The sequence below is a fragment of the Otolemur garnettii genome, unplaced genomic scaffold (assembly GCF_000181295.1).
Source record: "Otolemur garnettii isolate 467f Iridium unplaced genomic scaffold, OtoGar3 scaffold00092, whole genome shotgun sequence".
Lineage (NCBI taxonomy): Eukaryota > Metazoa > Chordata > Mammalia > Primates > Galagidae > Otolemur > Otolemur garnettii.
Genome location: NW_003852487.1, coordinates 5,589,779 through 5,612,240, shown reverse-complemented (window position 1 = coordinate 5,612,240; position 22,462 = coordinate 5,589,779). Strand labels below are relative to the sequence as shown.

The window sequence follows — 22,462 nt, the reverse complement described above, 5'->3', positions numbered from 1 at the left end:
CCTAGCCAACATAATACGGCAAGACAAAGAAATAAAAGCCATGCGGAATAGAAAAGAAGGAATGAAACTGTTCTTATTTCCAGTTAACATGATTATGTGTGTAGAGAACTCAAAAGGAATCTCAAAAATAATTCTGCTGGAACTGAATTTGGCAAGGTTACTACAGGCTATGAGGACAAAACACAAAAATGAACTAAAATGGAACTGAAATGGAACAATAGACAGATGAACAAGGAAATATTAGACTTGAACATTATAAACCAACCTCACAGACAGCTGTAGCACACTCCACTCACCACAGAAGAACACACAGTCCTCTCAGCTACAGACAAGCATTCTCCAGGGTAGGCCATATGTTAGGCCATAAGACAAATCTCAGTAACTCCAAAAAAATTGAAATCGTACAGAGTATGATCTCTGACCAGATGAAATAAAATTAAAAATCATTAATAAATAGAAATGTAGGAAATTCACAAATGCGAAATTAAACAATTAAACAACAGACTTCTAAGTAATCAATGGGTCAAAGAAGAAACCCCAATAAAAACTATAAAATATTTTGAGCTGCATGAAAAGACAGCACACCAAAACTTATGGGACGCAGCTACAGCAGTGCTTAGAGAGAAATTCATAGCTGTAAACTCTTATTTTAACAAATAAAAAGGAAAGAAAAATGTCAAATCAGTAACTTAATCTTTCATCTTAAAAAACAGGAAAAAGAAAGCAAGCTAAACTCAAAACAGAGGAATGAAATAAAAAAATTAAAGGAGGAATTAAGTAATAGAAAATAGAAAAGCATAGAGAATTGTAACAAAACCAAAAGTTGGCTCCTTAGAAGATCAACAAAACTGACAAATCTTTAGCTATCCTGACCAAAAAATAGAGAAAGAGAAGAAGAATCAAATCAGGAATGAAAGGAGGGAATATTGCCACCAATCTTATGGAAATAAAAATAATAATAAGGGGCTAATTCTGAGCAATTGTGTGCCACGAAATTAGATATCTGAGATGAACAAATTCCTAAAAACACAAACTCACTCAAGAATAAATGTCTCCAATAAAAATGAAGACCTCTAACAGGCAAAGAGATTGAATTAGTAATCAAAAAACTTTCCACCAAAAAAAGATTAAGACCATATGGCTTCACCAGTGAATACTACCAAACATTTAAAAAAGAATTCACACCAATGCTTCACAAACTATTCCAAAAACTGGAAGAGAAAGGCCAGTAGTCTGCCACCAAAACCAGACAAAGCCATCACAACAAAAACTACAGATCGCTATCCCTCTTATACAGATGTAAAAATTTTCAATAAATTATTAGCACACCAAATCTAATAACATACAAAAATAATGATTGGACCCTATAACCAAGTGAGATTTATTCCAGAGATGCAACGTGGGTCCAACATAAAAAAAAAAAAAATCAAAGTAATACCCTATATTAACAAATAACACATGATTATCTCAAATGATGCAGAGAAAACATTTGACAAAAATCCAATACTCTTTCATGACTAAAAAATAAAAAAGAACACTCAGCAAAGCAGAAATAGCAGTTCAGTCACTTTTACAGGTGAGGAAATGAAGCCAGAGAGGGACCAGACCCTGTCCAAGAGAGCTGGCCCACAAAGGCAGAGCTGACCTTCAACTATCACCTTGCTGTCAGTACTGGGCTGACCCAGCGAGCCATCTCGGTGCACGTGATCTCTTGTGCCAAGAATGAATGAATGAATAAATGAACAAACAAATGAACAAACCTTTGTACACCCAGCTCCAGCCCCAGCCAGTCTCCCTGCTGCCCAGAGAGCAGGTGGGGCAGGGGCTAGGGTGGGGCGTGGTGGTTGCGCTGGGTCCTAGCTCCAGGTGCCCAGGATAGGGATAGGGTGAGCCCTCCAGTGGAGTGGTCACCTGGCAGCTTGGGGCTGTGTTGTGGCCACCTGGGACAGGGCAGAGGGCCTAGGCAGAAAGGACTGGTGTTCTGGGGTCAGGTAGGGTTCAACGCTGAGCTGCTAGTTACTATGAGGAGCCTCCTGCTTTGGGGACAGCACCTCTGTAGATCACAAGTCCTGGCAGGTCTGCAGCAGACATTATCCTCTGAAATGCAGTTGCAGGGACAGGCCCAGAGTCCTGAGCGTCTGACCCCTCCTGAGGATCCCCTGAGGCAGGCAGAGGACTGTGCATGGGAGTACCTGCCCCTATGCTATAGGTGCCTGCTGCCTCTGGGACTTTCAGTTGCTGAGCCAGGACATCCAAGAAAGGTCAGGGGCCCAGTGTCCTTTCCCAGCCATGCTTTGCCACAGGAAGGGCTCTGGAGCTGCCCTCCACCCCTCCCTGCCCTGCTGGGATACCAGGACATCCCTCTGCTGTCACAGAGGACAATCACCCAGACTCACCTGCAACTCATTGCATCTTAGGGGCACAGCAGAAAGAGCTGGAATGCCAGTACTCCCCAGAACACTGCAGACCCTTGCACCAAGGCCCTAAACAGGGGTGACAGACCCTGCTCCACTCTGTGCTCTGGTCTCTTATCTCCCAATGGCCAGAATGTGGTGTGGTCAAGAAGATGGTCCAAAGGGTGAAGGATTCACACCCATGCTCTGTGGCCCATGGAGTGCTATGAGCAGCAGCTACTAGCTTGGGCCCTGCCTTGCCCAAACTGCCTGGAAGGAGCTCAGAGGAGAGGGAAGCCTGTTTCTGTCCATCTGCTCTGCTCACTGGACCACCAGATGCCTTCTGGGTAGCCAATGTTTGGTGGAACCCCACACCCAGGCCACAGGGCCACCTGGCTTCAGCTCACTGGACAGGGGCCTCAGGCTGCAGCGGGTGTGAGGGGATGTGGGTGCATGGCAGGGCAGCCCTTCAGGTCAGCCCTCCAAGGAACGCTGCGGCCAGGGGCCAAATAATGAATACTCTACATTTTTTGGCAGCTCAAAGGCCCAGTTGGAAACAGCCACTGTTTTATTCTGCAGAAACCACACGCTTTTTGTCTGAGTGCCCACAGTGAGTGGGGGTGGACCCCAGCTGTGGCTCCTGCATGCTGCTGTCACCTCCAGGCCATGCTGGGTCCTGGCCTCCACTGCTGAAGTATTGATGCAGCCTCAGAGGCCAAGGCCAATCTCTGAGCAGATAGCTATCAGCCCTCTCTGTGCCCACTGGGGCCAGGGTCTCCCCCAGGTGACATAGGGGACCCAGGAAAGATCCAGACCCCAACCCTGCCCCAGGGTTGTCCCCTGGTGAGGGGACAGAGATGGCCCTGGCCTCTCCAGCCTGAAGGAGGTATGGGCAGAGTGAGAGGGCCAGGAGGTGGCTCAGCCTTGCAGAGGGTGGAGGCTCAGGCAGGGTAGTTTCCGGAATCTGGAGGCCACCTGGTCCAGGACTTCCCCTGTGCTTCGGGGAGGACAGGCAGCATGAGAACAAATCTTGCTCTGGCCTTTCCATCACAGAGGCCCTTGGGTTATGGGCAGTGAGGGCTGGCATCCTGGAGCTCAGCCCATCCCCACGAACCTTCCTGCCCTGTGACCCCTGCCAAGCAGGAAATGAGCACCTGCCTCCCCAACCCCAATCCAGGACAGCAGGTCAGGATACCAGGACCAAGGCTCAGTCAATGCTATGAGGACCCAGAGGTCCCACTCATGGCAGGACCAAGGCTACCAGGACCCAGAAGTCCCACTCACGGCAGGGGAGGGTTACAAGGTGAGCCTGGAGGCCTGAGGTGGGGGCTCCTAACATGCTGCCTTTTATGGCTGCAAAGGGCCTATAGAAGGTCAGATGGCTTCCAGGTGGCCAATCCAGAGTACTCACTATTCTCACTGAAGCTCTCGCCCCATCAGAAAAGGCCTGTTCTTTGCCCCCAGCTCCTTCCACCTGGGCCACCACCTACTCTGGGCTCCAAGTAGGAGCTTGGTTCCTGCCCCACACAGGTCAAGCCAACACAGCCACCGAGGCATGAAGAGGGTGTTCAGGGGCCAGTAGCACAGCTGGGGCCAGCTCCAGACAGGCAGGGTCCAAAATCACTGGAGGTCTCAGCTTCACCCTGAGTTTGTAGGGGGTTAGTGGGTTTGCAAGGACAATGGGGTTCAGGGGGCTGTGCAGTTCCGGGACAACAGACTCTGGTACCAGGGAGTTCTAGGATACAACAGGATTCCAGGGATCAGAGGGATTCTGTGGGACAACAAGGTTCTAGGGAAAACAGGGTTCTGTGGGGTCACTGGGGTTCTGGGGACAGCACGGTTCAAAGGGCTATGTTTGGGGAAGATGCCTCTGCTGCTCTTTGGAAGCAGGGAGGCTGCAGACAGCAACACTGGGTTTGAAGTGGTTACTCTCCTTGGCCATGTGATACCCCTCACACGTGCATTAGGATTCACCCTCCAAAGATCTGCCTACAGACTCTCAGATGCTGTCCTGGGGATACCCAGGCCAAGGCACTTACTTTCCGTGGGGAGCCCGATCCTCTACCCTATTGAACTCCATCCTACAAGAGGAATAGGGCATGGGATGGGCTGCCAACTATAGCTGAGCCAGGGAGTCCCCTGGATGCACAGGCAACCATGGGCTTATGAGAATCAGGCTGATGCCAGGGCACAGCCTGGCCTCAAGGGGGATGGCAGGGCCCTGGGCCTCCCCTACCCCACCTCTCATCTTTTGTTTATGCCCGTGTGAGCTGGCTTTTCCATCCCTTGCTGAAAACTGAAGCAGAATTCTGAGAAATTGGCAAGGGGTCCGATGTGGGAATGGCTACAGGACCCCAGGTGTGTGCACCTAGATATGGTGGCCCAATCCCCAGACCAGGGCCTAGTGGGAGCTGCAGACTGGCCTTGGAGTCTGCAATCATGGCAGCAGATAGGAGGCCCAGAGGACAGGTAAGAGCATAGCTTAGAACCGAGAGCTTTGGGGGTACCAGGAAAGGCCTGGTAGGGTCAACCCCACCAGGCCAGGGTAGTACTCAGGACATGCCAGATGCCCCAAGAAGCCCCGGAGCTAGCTTTCCACCAACTCCCAGAATCTGCCTGCACTACTCCATGCCTGGAGTGTAGTAGGACCTCAGCTTGCACCCCAGCACCAGGTGCAGGGAGCACAGACCTGGGAGAGCAGCATCCACCAGCAGCTGCCAGGGGGAAGGGGAAGCCCAAGGCTGGCATCCCACACCCTGCCGAACCACATGCTCATGCAGCCTCATTACCCTCCTGACCACCCTCCTTCCACTCAGGTAGGGAAACTGAGGCTTCTCAAGGTCAGGCGGCTAGGCAATAAAATCCAAGGGGGCAGGTTCCCCCAGTTCTGAGAGCATGAGCCAGGCCCTCCCTCACCTTCCTCACCTCTGGTGGAAGTGGCTCTAAGGCCAGTGGTCACTCCCCCATGTCTGTGTCACAGAAGACACAGCGGCCAAGCCTGCCCCCCAGCACACCTCCAAACCCATCATATCCCTAGGCCACCTGATTTTTATTTAAATCAACACTCTTTTTATTTAAAAATCATACCATAATGAACTACTACAGCCTCAATAGCAGTCATATCTTAACCCACCCATGAGCTTCACATAGTCCCACCTTCACACGGGAACCCTGAGCTCCCGTTGGCCCCCACACAGGGCTGCCCAGTGCATACACAGGGCCTGCCAGGCTATTATTTTCACCTCAGATTTGGGGAGTATGACCCCCACCCTGACCCATCCCCAGTATCCTCGGCCCCTGTGCAGCTGGAGCTGGTTGGACCCACACAGGAGCAGCCCTTTGGGAGTTCCAGCTACAGGTGTTAAGGTACCCTCACCTGTAGGGCCCTAGGCCCCTGACCCATGCAGACCTTAGCCCCTCACCTGTATGGCCCTGTACAGCACAGTGGCTGCTCTCTGCATCTTGCATATTTCCTCCTGGGGCAGCAGTTCTTAACCTGTGGGTTGCGAGCCCTTTGTAACAATGAAAATATATCCTGGATATCAGGTATTTATGATTCATAACAGTAGCAAAATTCCAGTTATGAAGTAGCAATGAAAATAATTTTATGGTTGGGGGTCACCACAACATGAGGAACTGTATTAAAGTGTCGCAGCATTAGGAAGCATTAGAAAGGTTGAGAACCACTGTCCTGGGGGGAAGAAATACTAAGATGTCCCCAGGAGACGCCCACCAACTTCAGAGCATTCCAGGAGCTGGAAGTAGGTTCTGTCTCCTCTACACAATCCCTTAGCCTCTTGCCTAGAGTGCCCAGTGAGCCCTGACAGATCAGGATATCAAGTCAGGTGCTCTGGTGGGGGGAGGGGGGCCCTTCAAGGAAACTTATGGGCAGGGATTCCAGAGCCAGAGGTCTTGAGTTCAAATCCAATCCCTGTTCTTCCTCCTCTACCCTGAGCCAGGGTGACCCTCCATCTGTGCTGTCGTTACCTTGGCCCCATTTCAAGGAAAGTGAAGATGTAAATCTCTGAACCTGGATTATCTGGTCTCACACGCAGCCCAAGGAGAGCCCTGCTATCTGGGGACACAAAGCCGCAGCACTGCCTGGGATGTCTCAGCCACACACACCTAGGGGCTAGGGAGACCGACCCAGCAAGGAAAAACTCAATACGCTCCTGAGAACTGTTCAGTATTCTCACAATTGGTCTGCTGTGTGTCCCCCTCAGGCATCAAGGCAAGCCAAGGACACAGGTCTCACCTCTTTAAAATGAGAGTGACACCCTCAAGTCCCACCCCCAGGGTCTGTGGAGGAATCTAAGCCTTGTGTGGAAGCCTCCAAGTACTCAGGAGCAGCCCAGACTTGCAGCCAGACAGGAAAACAGAGATCTGAGCCACACCTGACCTCATCACACCTGCCGCAGGGAGTCCCCAGACAGCTGTGGGGTGCTGAGGCTAGAGGGTGAGACTGCCAGGGGATCCAGGCAGGGCCAACCCACTTTACAGACAAAGACACCCGGGCCTGGACAAAGAAAGGGAAACACTCAAGCTAAAGAGCCCTTCAGGGCTGGAATACGGATCTCATGAGCTCTGGCAAGGGCAAGGTGTGGCCAGGGGAACTCAGGTCTCAGCAGCTTGGCAACCCTGCACCCAAGGGCTCTGTTCCATGATGTGTCAGGGCCTAGAGGCATGACAGATAGGGTTAATGTGCTCCCAGGTCACAGCACTAGGCCCAAGTGGGTCAACAAGCATAGCCCCCATTGTGCATGGAGCGGGGGCTCCATTTTACAGATGTGCACCAAGGTGCAGAGAAGGGCCCGCACTCAAGGTCACAGGGCTCATAAGATGCAAAAAGTCACCCCTGAACAGAAATCTGTCTTCTGGGCCCACACCCAGGTGCAGTCCAGGGCCATGGGGCCAGGAGGGGGCCCAGGCAGGGGCAGAAATGCTGGGAATGTGGGGCAGAGCCACAACAAAGGCTGCCGGCGGGCGTGGGTGCACAGCTGAGAAACAGGCCAGCTGCAGACCGCAGCCTCCATTGCCAACCCTTCCTGGCTGGAGAGGCCGCATTCTACCTGCTCCCCATGCACAGCCCTCACCTACGAATGAATGAGTTAAAGAGGGAGGGAGGAAAGGAGACACCAGCAGGCCTCTCAGCACTCAGCCATTGCCCAGGGGCTCAGGGACCTCTGTCCTGTTGGCTTTTCTCTTCCCCAAGAGCACACCAGGCTTTCTGCTCCATCGCTTTAATGGACACAGCAATTCACCAGACGGCTTTGCGCAAAATAAGAAAATATGAGCAGTATCATCAGCATCTCACGGAAACACAAATACATAAATTACATGTTCGCACACCTCACGCCAGACGTACATTCATGGGTGAAGCGCTTGGCAGCGCATACAGGGCTTAGGGCAGGGCCCCTCGGGTCTGTCCGTGGTGAAGGGGGTGGGGCGTGGCCACCTGGCCCTGCGTATCCCCTCTGACCTCCAGGCCATCTTTTGCCCACCTGAAGAGCGTCCGACCAAGGCCTGAACACTGCCACGAAGATGAGCTGTTGGAGACAGTCCTTTATAAAAACCCTCTTGAAGAACATGTGTGATGGCCACCGTCCTGCAGATAGTCCCACAGCAACCAGGGCTGAGATCCAAAGGATCCTGACGGTCACATCAGCCTTGAGGTGCCAGGGTGGGGGCGGCCAGCCAGGCAGGGCAGGGCCCCAAGAGTGGACACAACCAGGTCAGCTCTCTTCTGGGTGTGATTCCTTCTCATCCCTTTGACTGCTCTGCTGCAGTGGGCGACCCTCAGGACGGGGCTCTCTGGTCTGTATCCATAGCTCCTGGCGTTGAGGGCAGGCCCAGTGTCCCAGAGTGTTCACTGTGGGGGCAGGTCCGGGCCCTAGCCCAGGAAGCTCTGAGCTCCGAGTTTCTACCCGACGCTGCGCTGTGCAACCAGGGACTGGGGGGGTGGGGGGTGGGGGGGTGTCTAGACTTAGTACTAGTAAAATGTGACTACAAAATGCTTTTCATGTGCATGGTTTTTTGTTGCTGGGATTTAAAAAAAAAAAAATGGATCAAAAAAACAAACAAAAAAAAACATTGCAGGCTCTCAGGTATATAAAACTGTAATATTAGATAAAAATACAAACTTCACCTTTACAAAAAAAAATTAAAACAAACACACATTTCTGTTAATACACATAAAGCATAACATCTTACCAAAAATAAAGAATTTAGGCTCTGTCCAAACACTGGCAGCAGCAGGGAGGGACCTCCACTGCGGTGGCACGTCAACAACAGACTGAAGCAGCAAAGCATCTCGCCTGCCACACTCAGGAACACAGCACTCCATGGTGCGTGTAACAGGAATGTGGCATCACTCAGCAAGGAACAGGGGCTCTGGGGCAGGAGCCACAGAGACGGCATACGATTGATTTACGCATAGTTCTCTCAAAATGGCTTAAATTAAAAAATAAAATAAAGTGGAGTAAGGGAGAAACACAAAGCAGAAAGATGTAGGAAATGATGCATAGGTAGGTATACCATGTTTATTTAATACATCTCATTAGTTTGCATCTTGCTAGGAAAAATACCGTCGCTCTGTCCTGACAGTTACAGCAGCCCGTGTGTTATTGGTGTAAATGTCATCCAAGAGATAATAATAAAAAAAAAAAAAAAAAAAAGGCTAGGCAAAGAGTAAAAAGGAAAGCTTAATAATCACTTTATGGTGTAAATAAAAAATCCACTTAAGGCTCTCAGGAAGGTTTCTGTATAGACTTAAACACTACAGCGAGGAGGTGTGGTTTCTAAAGTTCGCATGGTGGTTTCTGAGACATTCCTGCTCCCTGCGTGCCCTGCAGAGCCCACAGGCACCCCTCTGGAGTCATTCCGAAAGCAGGCTCTGTGTCCTTGGCAAAAAAGCACCTGTGACCGCTTGGACAGAAATCCAGTCTGCTGAGATCTCTGCACTTCCATCCTGCAAGGGCGACCCTCCGTTCCGTGGACTGTTTACATACTTTTGTGAGTCCATTTTGTTTTTGTTGTGTTTTGTGGTTTTGTTTTCTCTCTCTCTCTTTTTGACAAGGAAGCTTCTTACTGCTTCACCGAGTGCTACAATACTTGCTTTGATGTCACATTAAACAAATGTGCACTGTCTCTTTGTTCTCCAGAGTGTTCTCGGACACAGTTTTTCACGGAGGAGAACAAAGACCGCACACTGGCAATAAAGCACCGTACATAGTAGGTTCAGGAATGTAACACGCCATGTACATCCATGTCCCAGGGAAGGGCTACGGGCGTATCCTCACCTCACATCTGCAGGGAGGGGAGAGAGACAGACACTAAGACCACCGAGATGGAACCACCAAGCACACACATAGCTGCACAGAAGGCAAACGGGGTGAAATGTTTTACCCAATCAGGGGCACACAGGAATTTAAAGTTTTCATGAAATTTCAAAAACCAAATTTGCATATTAGCCACATTGCAATATCCTCACTAGGGTAGGGACTAAGCTCACAGCATGTCACAGAACATGTCTTGAGAGCAAGCCCCTTTCTCCCATTGTACAGATGGGGGAAACTGAGGCCCAGACTAGTTCCTTTGCCCTTCTTCATTTCTTTCTTCCACCCTAGGGCTTGGATGTGATTTCTGGAGCTCTGGGAGCCATTCTGAGCCAGAAGGTGACCCAGAAGAGTGTGGCCAACAGCCACAGACAGACGGATCCCCTGTGACCAGGCACAGCTACCTTAAATACCTTAGAACAGCTCTTCTCCCACTCTGTGTCATCTTTCCACTGCATGTTCCCACACACGGGCTACCCACAGGTCCACAGCCTAGATGCTAGCCAGGCAGCAGAAATGGCTCCCTCACTGGTGGGAGGGCTCCCTCCAAGGTGGCTACAGCCCAACGCTCTGCATAGCCCAGATGCACAGGCGGGCACAAAACCACCCACCAAACTATGGGCTAGCTACGAAGATTCCCCTCCAAAGATCTTCAGGAATGGCCCTGACCCTGGGTATCAAAATCACACATTGCCATACAGGAGCCAGGGCTCTCTCAGACACCCTATCTCTGACCCTATTCCAAAGCGACTATTTGTTTCAGATGCCACAGTGTCCCATATGCCAGGAGGAAGGACCAAGAAGGCCTGAAAATGCTTCCTCCATGATGGCTGTGGTTGTCCAAATCCCACTTTCTTCTGAGAAGCAACATGCCTTCCTAGGAGCCATTTCTAAAGTTCCCTTACAGCTAAAGGACAGCAGATGTAAAAAACAAAAAAGGAAGTGGGATTTCCTGGGAAGCTCTCTAAAAGGGGGCTCTCTGCCCTTCTCTGCTTCTTGCTCTCTGTCAGCCTAGAGCACAACTGTAATTACTGGAGCTTTGGCAGCCGCCTTGAGCCATGAGACAACTCTGAGGATGGAGGCAACTAGCCTCAGATGGAAGTGGTCCCTGGTAATCCCTTGAGACTATCCCGCCTGTTCTGGTCTCCTATCCCATGAACATGGGAGTCCTGAGCTTAACTTCTACTTTGTCTCAATCATTCCTGTTTTTTCCAGTGTTACCAGTCAAATGCAATTTCCAACACAGTAGCCAATAACCACGTAGATTTATGAAGTATTTCTAGATCTTTCAGCTACTAACACCTATCCATAGTCTCTGTTAAGCCTCAGTTTTTACATCTGTCAGATGGGGTGGACCCACCTGCCCAAGGAGGTCCCAGAGTAGTCAGTAGTCAGAGCTATCCCACTGCTGCTCAGGAAACCCAAACTATTCCATTCGCTGTAATGCCTCTGTGTCCCCGATCAGTGACAAAGAGAAGAACCAAGCTAGAAGGGGCTCCAGAGCAGAGGTGAGCCATGGATCAAGGTTCTGTGTGCAGGGGGAAGGGATGGGGAGCAAGGAGACCCGAGCCCAGCAGGCACCGGAAGCCACAGAACCACTGAGGCCAATCACGGCCCCAGGCACGGCCCGCTGCAACGGGAAGCATGATTTGAAGGAGTGATCCGAGATTGCCTCTCCCAGCCCTATAGGATTTCATTCAGCACATCCAGAGGTCAGGTCCTACCTGGTTGGCTGCTTTAGGTGGGTTTTAACCTTTTTCTTTTCCGTTTTTTACCTGACTCCCTACGCCTTCCTGTTAACAAAAGGGCAGGGCAGTGAGTGGGCCTGAGGGAAAGCTGCCAGGCTGGGGAGCCCAGGCAATAAATACCTGAGGTGTTTATCTTTCTAAAAGAAACTCCATCACTCCAGGAGAAACTTGAGTCCCCTGTGTGCCTGGAGCCCCAGCATAGCAGGGCCCCGCCCTGACGGTGCTCCGGGCACGAACAGCCACCTCCCCCTGCTCCTCTGGGTGGAGCGTCCTGCGGCTACTTCTTAGTTTGGCCCACTGGCCCACCAACCTCCAGGCAGCTTGAGCACTTGAGCACGTTTCAGCCCAGCCTGACCTTCCTCCCACCCTGAGCCCACATCTGCAGGAGCACAACTGTCCTCAGCAAGGCCACCAAGTGGCTCAGTGGCAACCACTCACCTGTATCCTCTTCCCGGTAATCTGGATTCAGGCTGGCAGTGGTACACGCGCACTCCAAGTGTTCCTCTAACCTCACCTGGACTTCTTTTAATTTTGGCTTCTTCCTGACATATTCCACCTTGGCCACCTGCCCAAGAAAACAGAGCCCAGCCATGAACACCTACATGGGGCTTCAGACACCACAAGGTGACTGGAGCTGAGGTCACGCTCAGCCCAGACCCAGGCTAGCACAACAATGTAGGGGAACTAATCTTCGATCTCAACCTCCTCTCAGGAGTGTTACCTTAGTGGGAAGGGATTACCAGGTGAAACCCACAAGCTATAGCACACTACCCATGTTACCTGGTCCCAGTTTTTAAAATGAACACAAATGTTCACAAGTGCCGTGGGGGTCTGGAAGGTGTACACACAGCAAAGCTGGGGGTTCTAGGCACAGGCATCCAGGGAATGCGTGTGCTTGTACACGTATGTGCAGCTGGGAAATGTTTTCAGATGTGCTTTGTTACAAAGAAACAAAGCCAAGCCCTGAAGAGAACTCACTGTTCTGCGCTTGCTTGATGAAGAGAACTCACTGCTCTGTGCTTGCTTGATGGCCGCCCCTTCCTACCCAATCCAAGAAGAAAAACAAATGCAGCCTTAAGAGCCCCTGGAGGAGGCTTGAGTTGGACACTGGTTATTGGGCTCAAGAATTCAAGCAATGACCCTAGGCTGCTGATCTGATGAGGACCCACTGCCACCAGGCAGCCCCAGCCCAGGCCCAAACTTATTGGGCTTAAGATAGTTGGTCTTCTCAGGGATACAGGCCAGGCACCCCAGGCCACCACAGGAGCTGCACACAATGGATGCACAGGACGACCAGGCTTCAAGGCATAGTGACTCAAATGCCAGAACCTGGCTGAGTGCCCCTTTACAGACTGAAGGCTGCTATCTGTGGGCCACATCAGCCCTCAGTGCTGGGGCCTGACTCCAAGAGGGCCTAAGGCACAGCCTCCAGGTGTTCAGGAATGGAAGGCAGGTGTCCTGAGCATTCAGAGCCCACCACAAACCAGCACATCCTGCCATGGGAGTGCAAATCCACCCCCTACCCTCTTGTATATAACACACTACACCCCCATTATGGGAACATTCCACCCACACACAAAATGCACACATAATGTACACACACCCTTCATGGGAGTGCAACTCCACTCCACACACATGCATATATAATATACACAAAGCGCACATGCACACCTGAGAGCAACAATCACTTAATACACAGTGAGCATCGTGCTAGGCCCCAAGAGGGGAAGCCCTCTCTCCAAGAGTAACAGAAGAGGGTCCTAGCCCTTAGACAAGTAGAGGTATGAGGCTGGCACTCTGCCACCTGCAGCCCATGACACCTTCCTTATAATTATGAGCCCAAATTCCAACCTTCCAACTTCTAAACACCCTGTAGGAGACAGTTATCGCTTCTATTTATAGGAAAGGAAACTGAGGTATCAACCAGCCTCTTCCCCAAGACGACCCCAGTGGCAGGAGAGGCAGGGCTAGCATGTGGATGCTGGAGACTGCCCCAACCACCTTGCATCCTGCCTACCACTGGGGGCCTCCTAGAGGAAAGCACCCACCACCCTTCTGCCCTCTCTAGGCCCTGCAGAGCCTGCATACTACCAATTTTGCACCTTTCCTGGGTTCCAACTCCTAAGAACAGCCTAAGCAGGAATCACCTGCTTCACCTCTGACTATCCATTGGGAAACTGAGACTAGAAGGGGAGCAGACCCTGGGAGACCCCCAAGCACATGGAAGTGGAAGAAAGGAGGTCACCAGGTGACACTGAGGTGGCCCAGGCTGGGATCAGGTAGCTCCAGCCCAGAGGGCCCTGCCTTCTAGGGGACCAGAGACCAAGAGCCCCACCCCCTTATAGAGGGTTCAGCCCTGTACCCTGGAACAGTAAGTACACTGCACAGTGAAGCCGGCCCCTGAGGCACTGGGGACCAGGCTCCTCCAGACCCTGTGTGGCTGCCTTGGCCACATTAATGGTTAACTTATGGTGCAAAGGGTGCCGGGCACCCAGCAAGCGTGTGAGGTGCTATGGGCTGTCTCGGGTGTGAACACAGACCCAGGTGTGCGCTCAGGTGTGGGGAATGGAGCACCTGGAGCCCGCCCAGCAGTGAGGCCTCAGCATGGGAGGTTTCACTACGTCAGAAAGTGCAAGAGATGGGGCTGGGGCTGCCTGGCCTTGCCTGTGCAACTGCCACCTGGATGGGTACAGGCACCTGTGCCCATGGGGCCCTTAGACCAGGCCTATCACCCCCTCTGCACAAAGAGGGCACAGACCATGCCCAGGGTGTGGGGAGGAATGAGAGGTCATGACCCCTGGGGACTGAGCCCACCACTCCTGCAGTGGGTATTTTCACAGAGTGCAACCAATCAAAAGCAGCCCCAGCTCCAGTTGGAGGAAGGCTGAGGCTGGTGGCCCCACTCACAGTCCCCAAGCTCAGCATAGTGACCCCCAGCAGGCAGAAAGTAGGGTCCCAGAGTGACCATCCACTAAGGGTCCTGAGCAGAAGAGTATACCTGACAGTGAACCTCAGCAAATCCTAAGAAGGCTGCAGTAGCTGCCCTGGCCCAGCCCTCACCCTGCATGAACCAAGAACTCTAAGTCCACCCAGGATGGAGCCCAGCCCCATTAACCATTTTCCTGGGGTGCTGGCCACAGACATGGGCCACAGGTGGCAAAGTGACAGCCTCATACTGTGCAAACTCCTACCCACCTGGCTGCAGGTGGGGTCAGATTTCTGGGCTCAGGCAAGCCACTCATTCTGCTCCTGGTCCTGGCCCACCAGCTGGCACAGCCTCTTTGGTCAACAAGCAGCCTCACCTAGATCCCTCTGCAGGGACCATGGGCCTCTGGCCAGACACCAGAAGCTCAGCTGAGGCAGCAACTTGTTCTTTTCTACAAGATGGGTGGGCCACCGTGGGGAAAGTGGACTCTAGACACTAAAGAAATGCTGTCCACCAAGGTCCCTGTGGGAAGGGAACACTACATGGGCCGCTCCAGTCTGGAAGCCACTTTCTCTTCAGACAAGCCCATTTTTTATCAAAGAAAAACAAACAACAACTTATGATTGCACCTGCTTCTGAGTATGCGAGGATTCCAGGCCATTCACCACCTCTGTCTGGCCAGGAAATAACTACATTTTTTCCCCCAAAAACACATTATGAATATTAAATTCTCAAAAAAAAAAAAAAACAAAAAAAAAACAACCTCTTCCCTGAAAGCCAAGTGCATACGAAGAACAGAGACGTCCTCAAGAGCTCCTGTAGTGGCCTCACAGGGTCCCCCTTGCCTTGCCCTCCCCAGTCCAGGCATGTGGGCTGTGGGCTGTACCTTATCACTCCAGACATTCCCATGCCCCACTCCTGAATATACTGTGCTGTTGGCTGACTCTCCTAGACACTCCCCAGGACACATTCACCCCAGGAGACCACCCAGCTATGCTGTATCCTCGCTCCACACCTGGCATGCCCAGCCAACCCTCAGCTCTGGCACAGGCCCCAAGGAGGGCTGGGGACAGACACATCCTATACCCATACCCCAACTCCAGGTCATGCCTGACCACTCCAGAGCTTAAAAGAGAGTATCAGCCAGGATAAAAATACCACTTACATAATCCAGGTGCCCACCACTATAACCCTTAAGCCACCTGAGGACACAATTAGGGTCTGGTTTACAAACTAGGAAATGAACAGCACAGACAAGGGAACGCCCCTGCCCAGCACCATGTAGCTTTGAGTCCCCAGTATCAGACTAAGTCCACTTCTCCCTTCATTCAAAAGAAGGGGGCCTGGACTTGGAATGAGCAGAGCCTCAGCCCTCGCCTACCCAGTCTCTGGGGAGAGACAAGGAGCCTGTCGCTCAACCCAATCTTAAGCTGGGCAAAGAACCCCCCTCAGCCAAAACAACACTGGAGCTGCTCTGCCCTCACTGTCCAGGCAGGTGTGAGTGGGGTGCATGCCAGAGGCCCTGGCCATAACACTCTCCTCACTCTCCCCAAGCTCTAGAATAGGACTCTGGCCTCAGCTCCACCCAGGTCAGATTCCCACAGCCCTCGGGGGCTAGGCAGCTTAACCCTCACATTCCCACTCCAAAGCTGTGGCTCAAGTGTGGAGGAAGAGTTGGACACCCAGGGACCAGACACCAAGTGCTGACCATGCAGAGCAGGGTACAAGAAAATCCCACCAGGCTGTGGCCCCAAGCTGAAGGTCAGCCTCAATGTGGTGACCCAGCAGTGCCTGCACTGAGGTCTGGGCCTGGGGTGAAGCCTCTGCTCTGGATTCACCTGAAAGAAAGAAGGGAGCCAGTGTGGGACCCTGACCTTAAGACAACCTACATCTGCGATCCCAGTCTTGACCCGGGGGTGGTCACCAAAACATCCAGGTCCTCAGCACAAGGACAGTATTCTCATGGAAGTCTGAGGTCTGGCTCTCCACCCATCATGTCCATCAGACACCCTGGGCCTGGGTCCCTGGGGCTGACTTCCACTGAGCGTGTGCTGGACAGCTCACCAGCCTGGCTGCCACAGTGACCACTCCCAGCCTCAGACCCTGCTGACCTCTGCACTCGCCCACAGGCTCGGAGTCTGGGATTCCGGGATTCTGGCCCATATCCTCTCTAGGTTGACATCTGCCTCAATCCCAAATAGAGTGGGACCAGCCCTCAACTAGGCCTCCACAATGGGCCCCTCTATCCCCCAAACTCTTGTCCCTCTGCCAGAGCCCCCTGTGTCTGGGACCGGATGTTTTCCTCCAACCCTGATGGGGCAGGCAGGGAGAGGCCTTCCAAAGGGGGAGAACACGGGCGCCAAGCAGCCTGGCTACGCTGCAGGGCATAGCCTGTGACCTTAGGAGGGGCCCTCCCCTGGGGCTGCCGATGAGACTGTGGTTGAGATTCAGGTCCCAGCTCCACATGCACAAAGCAGAGTAGGGGTCACCTTCCAGAAGAAGCAGGGCCCCTATGAGCTGAGCAGGGCCCTGAGGAGCTGGATACCAGCTCAAGACCTCTGGACCACACCCAGTATGCTCAGGAAAACTAGACAGTCCTTGTCCTCACCCCAGGGGAAGCAAGCTAAAGCCCCCACTGGGGCCTTTCCTATGTCACCCACTTTAAGACAGCACCCCATCCCTCCTAGAGTCCCATCTCAGATATCTAAAGGATGACCCCTCAGCTCCCAGAGCTGACATGTGGGAGCATCCACCCAAGAGCACACTCCTCTAACACCCAAGAGAAAAAGACCACAATCAGCTGGGCTCTTGGTCTCAGGAGGGCCCCCAATATACCACCTGTGAGGACCCTAGGAAAGGCAGAAGCTGGGTCACAGTCACACAGGAGGTGGCTATAGATCCCCAGGGGAGTGAACACTGGGGAGAGGACAGAGCCTAGGGTCCCCCCAGCCAGCGTGGAGTCCTGAGTTAGGCTTTTCTCCCAAGAGGATCCACAAACAGCTTCTGAAGACAAGAGAGGCCTTAGACAAGCACCCCCAGGGCCCAGGGAAAACTGCGGGGCTTTTTAAGGGGAGTGTCCAGACTTGGAGATCCTGGGGCAGTGAGATGTGGAATTTGCTTACTCAATACCCCAGCACTGCAGAGAACCAAGTCCCCAGAGGTCAAGATAAGTCCCAGTTATGGGTCCAAAGTGCCTGGTCACGTGACAAATAAACAGCCTGTTAGCTACGAGGTCCTTCATCGAGAAAACTCTTCCCAGTATCTCACTCTAGGGTCTGGGGTCACAGCAAGACAGAGAAAATTATCTTCTAGAGTCAGAGAAGGGGTCCTAATGTAACCCCCAGAGCTGAGTTCCTCAAGCCCAATTTTAGTGATCCCTATTCTAGGAAGAGAGGCCAAGCCGAGGCCCGAGGTTCTGCACGGAGGCATGTCCCTACAGACAAGATATGCCTATACCTGCAGTCACATGCTGACCCCACAAGAGCTAGTACCCAGGGGAGCCGCAAGAAAGCTCAGAAGCCAGGAGACACCTCCTCTCCAACCTCAGACATGGACAGAGACTCTAGAGACAGGGAGACCACCTATCCCAACAACAGGGCCAGCAACTCAGGTCTTGAGGCTGTTAGTTCCTGCCTGCCACAGACCCATGAGGAAAACGAGGCTCAAGGGGAGCAACCCAAGCCCAGCAGCCACAGGCCCCACAGGCTGCCTGGAGGAACCTGAAGAAGCAAGATGGTCCCCAGGACTCACAGAGTTCCCAGCACTGCCCCAGAGGTCATGCCAGCTAGCTCCTGTCAGGGACAGCATTCTTTGGTCAGCACCAGCTGTGTGCCTGCCCTAGTTCCTGGGTCCCAGTAGCCCCTAACTCCCTAAGCACACCTTCTTGAGTGGGGAGGGCTGGGAAAGCGGCTTGGTGTGCAGCCCAGACCTGAGGAGGACCCTCCTAAGAAGTGCTGGGCCCCTCCCTCCTACAGCACCCCAGGGTGCTGATCTGAATGTCTATGTCCCCCACATTTTAGTGTCAAGAGCCATACCTACAAGGTGATAGCATTAAGAGATGAGTCCCTCATGAAGGGGATTAGCATTCTTTTGAAAGAGCTTGTTCGCCCCTTCACCATGAGAGGACACACCAAGAAGGTGCTTTCTGTATAAACAGGAAATGGATCCCCATGAGATACCAAATCTACCAGCACTTTGATTTTGGACATCCCACTTTCAGGCCTTTGAGAGATGAATTTCTATTGCTTATCAGCTCTCTATCTATGGTATTCTGGTACATCAGTCCAACCAAAACATGACAGGCACCACTCCCGACGTGCAGAAAGAGTAACCTGCCCAGGGACCCAAAGCCCTGAGATTCTTCTATAGATGGGGGACCCTGACCCCTCTGGCGATTCCCCACAACTGCCAAGGGGCCTGCTCTTCAAGGTCTGGGAGTGCCAGCAGCTCCCAATGCAGTGGCTGGACACCCTGTAAGAACCACCAGTACGGCAAGGCCCTTGCACAGCCCAGTGTCCCTCCCCGCCCTGTGCCTTAGTGTACCTGTCAGGGAAGGGAGCGCAGCCACCCAACCACTCCATCAGCCAGCAGGAGTGTCAGGCTGATGCCTAGAAGGGATTGAGGCTGCCCCCGGGAGGGTGGTGGCCCAGGGGCGGCTGGGGCTCACCTTGACGCTGCGGTGGTGGATGCGCGAGGGCTGGCACTTGACACTGCTGGTGTTGCAGCAGCCGGTGCAGCGCCTCACCTCCACACACGGCGGCCAGATCAGGAAGTTGGCGGACGTGGGGTCGACCTGGCTGCGAGGAATCTCGTAAATGACTGTCCTGGTCTTGCAGACTGCGGGGACAGCTTCCTCTGCAAAGGCAGGAGTGCGCTGAGTACAGAGCATCGCACGCACGCCCCAGGCACGAGGTCCCACCTCAGTGACCCTGCCCCACACTGGCCTGGGATAACCAGAAGCCTGGCAGAGACAGCAGCCATGAAGTTGCTGTGGCCTCCCTCAGGACCTAGTCCACAAGGGTGAGGTGTGTATAGGCTGGGACTCCTTCCCCACAGGGAACAGTTGAGTTGTCCAGAGGGGAGGTTGGGAAGGGGTGCTGTGGAACAGCCACCCAGAGCCTGCATGGACATTCCCTGCCATCTGGACTCCGATTCCAGTGGTGGCCTGCCCTGACCAAAACTGGTCTGAGGGTGTAAACCATGTGACTGCCACAACAAACGTTGCTTGGGGAGGGCCCTCTTGCAGCAATTAGGAATCATTTGGCCACATGCCACATGTAAAGGTGGAAGACATAGGCCATCTTCTTGAGGGAAACTAAAGGCCAGAGAGTGGCATCCACAAACCTAGGCAGCTATCTTAAGCAGACTCGGAACCGCCAGAGAGTGTGAAATTTGGTGGGTCACATCCCCCCACCCTCCCTCTCTGGCAAGAAAATGGACCAAGGCCCTTAAGACCCCAACCATCTAGTTCCACTCAAGGACCCAGAGGAATATAGGGTGTCCTATGAGAGGGGAAGAACCAAAATATACCCCAAACCCATTGGCCAAGTTCTAGAGCTAGAAGGAAGTGGGCCAGGTACAGAGAGCCACGGGGGGCATCCGAGAGCAGCCCACCAGGCAGGCACGCCTGCACCAGCAGAAAGCCAATTCAAAATTCAGCACGACCACGTTCCCAGCAAGGCTCCTCAGGGCAGGCCCCAACAAGATCGGGCACTTAAGGAATTTATGACGGTTCTTCTCTCCTGGAAACTCTTGGCCCGGACCACAACTCCACCAGGAGCAGGAAGGCTGGGGCGGGAGACACCCCATCAGGAAGGAGGCCCCAAGAGGCCAGAGACATGGAGCCTGGCAGGCCAAGACTTTGCCTTACAGAGGAGGGAAGAGGTGCCTGGGGCTAGAATTGGGGAGTCAGGCCAGCTCCTGCCCCCACCTTGCCCCTACCTACAGCAGCCTTCTGGGACTCACCGATGCTCCTTTTCCTTCGGATTGGCACAGGCCTCTTCTCGGATGCATGCTTGGTGGCGTGGACCCCATGGGCTCTCAGGCTGGTCTCCAAAGCATCCTCAACCCCTACATGTAAAAGAGAAATTGGCAACCGGCTGGCCCAGACCTACACAGTGTGCCCAAGGCCTATCCAGCAGCATCTCCTACAGACTGGCTGTCAGACCACTTGGGGGGATTCTCCTGGGAGACCTTTCATTCCCACCAGGCCCTTTTCATATGTGCAGCAGACGAAATATCCAAAAATGTCCCACCAATATGGAGGTCCCCAAAATGCTGGGCCCCGTGACACAGCTGAGATCCCTTTGGGAGCCTCCATTATGGTAACTCCTTTTGGGAAGCCAGGTGAGGCCAAGGGGGCTAGAAGGCCCTGGTCTATCCCTGCCAGAACCTGCTGGCCCACGGGCCCCCCAGCTTGGCCCACCTCCAGGGGGGCTGAAGGCTGCTGAGCCACACCCTCTCTAGGACCACAGGACAAGCCTACTGAGATTTGTGTGCACATCTTCTCTGCCTGCCTCCCACTAAGCCAAGCCTTAAAGAGAGTCAGAAGAGCCAGGCTGAACTGTAAGCCAGACTTCACTTGTTCCTGAAATGAGTGTCCTCTGAGAGCCAGGGGCCTTTCGAGGAGCACTCACCAAGAAGAGTCCAAGGCCTGGCAAAGGGAGAAAAAAAAACTTCTCCCAGAAGAGGGAAAGGTGTGAGTAGCCCAGGGTCTGTGTCCATGGTAGGCAGGGAGGTACAGGTGGGAAGAAGGCCCCCAGCCACAGAGCATTAGCCTATATCCTTATCAGCACAGAGCCCCCCAAGGCTCCCAGCATACAGACCACCCCACTTCAAAGGGATGAGGATGACAGCGGACAGGGAGGGGAGGACACGGCCCTGCAGCCTGCCACATAAACCAGCCCAGCCCACTGATACTGCTCACACCTAGATAAAGTACATCATACCTGGCCTCCCTGCCTGGGCTCTGAGGACACAGCTAGTGGGACTGGGGTCTTTCTCTTCTCATCTCCCTCCATCCTGCTCCCCAACATATAGCCAGGGCAAACCAGGTCCCAAAAATTGGCCCCAAATGCCAGGAACTCTCCAGATACATCTAGACCTCCCTATCTTCTCCTGGGAGGCTGTGTGATGTCCTCACCACTAGCCCAGATCAGAAGCCCCCTGCCTGATGCAGGAGGAACCAAGGTCACTTTCTGCAAGACCAGTGAGGGGTCAATGATGGTCCACAAACCAAGGGGAGGATCCTCAGCTTCCTCCACCCTGAAGGCTGCATGTGTAAACCAAAAACTTCATATACGGCAAAGACCACATCTCAGCTAAGCCCGACTTTTTACTTAAAATGACTCAATCTTCCAATGCCACTAATTTTTTTTTGAGACCCAAAATAAAATCAGAACAGAACTACTCATGCAATAAAAATTTCCCATCAACCAACTGTTATAAGGATTTTTTTCACAAAAAAGTGACACATCTGAGTCATGTCTTGGTGGTGGCCATCTTGACCACCAAACCAAAGAGCAACTGGTCCACTCTTGGCATCATGAAGGAACTTTAACACCAACATCAGCTGCCACACTTCACAGCCTTACTACCACTACGCCTGCATGAACCACTTCACTGATGACTTAATCTTTACATGTACACAGCAAGTGCTATCACCTCTTCACATCTGAGGAAACTGAGGCCCAGAAAAACCTAGCAACAAGACGAGGAAAGCAGCTGGACATGCTCAGTGACCACCCCCAACCCCAGTCTCTTGCCCCTGCTTAAAAGATGGATGTGGAGGTGGAGAGCTGCCAGTTCTTCAACCCTGCTGAAGTCTGTGTCAGCAAATTTCTTCCCAGATGAGAGACAGAGTGGGAACAGCTCCTATAAGATGAGCCCATCCTTTGCCCAAGATCAAGTTGGGTGGCCATAAGCCAGATGCTGACCCACATTTACAGAAGCAGCCACTTTGATCTACACTGCCTGAGAAGGATCAGGAAGCTGGCATGGCCTGGGCCCAGGCAACAGGCACAAACATTCTTGAAATCTGTTCTTTTTTTTTTTTTTTTTTTT

At 52.8% G+C, this 22,462-nt stretch overlaps 1 protein-coding gene across 2 annotated transcripts in view; it reads right to left on the bottom strand.

Moving 5' to 3' along the window:
• Nucleotides 1-8,907: 8,907 nt before the first annotated feature.
• Nucleotides 8,908-22,462, bottom strand: part of PDGFA (platelet derived growth factor subunit A) — an 18,490-nt gene continuing 4,935 nt past the window's right edge. Inside the window, exons 3-7 of one of the 2 annotated variants that reach the window (XM_003795463.3) lie at nt 20,366-20,470; nt 19,068-19,255; nt 11,914-12,040; nt 11,452-11,520; nt 8,908-9,698 (exon numbers count right to left, since the gene is read on the bottom strand). In XM_003795463.3, coding sequence (XP_003795511.1) covers nt 11,465-11,520; nt 11,914-12,040; nt 19,068-19,255; nt 20,366-20,470 — 476 coding nt within the window. In that variant the 3' untranslated portion in view covers nt 8,908-9,698; nt 11,452-11,464. The remainder of the gene's footprint in view (nt 9,699-11,451; nt 11,521-11,913; nt 12,041-19,067; nt 19,256-20,365; nt 20,471-22,462) is intronic. The other variant, XM_012808695.2, reaches the window with a different exon arrangement.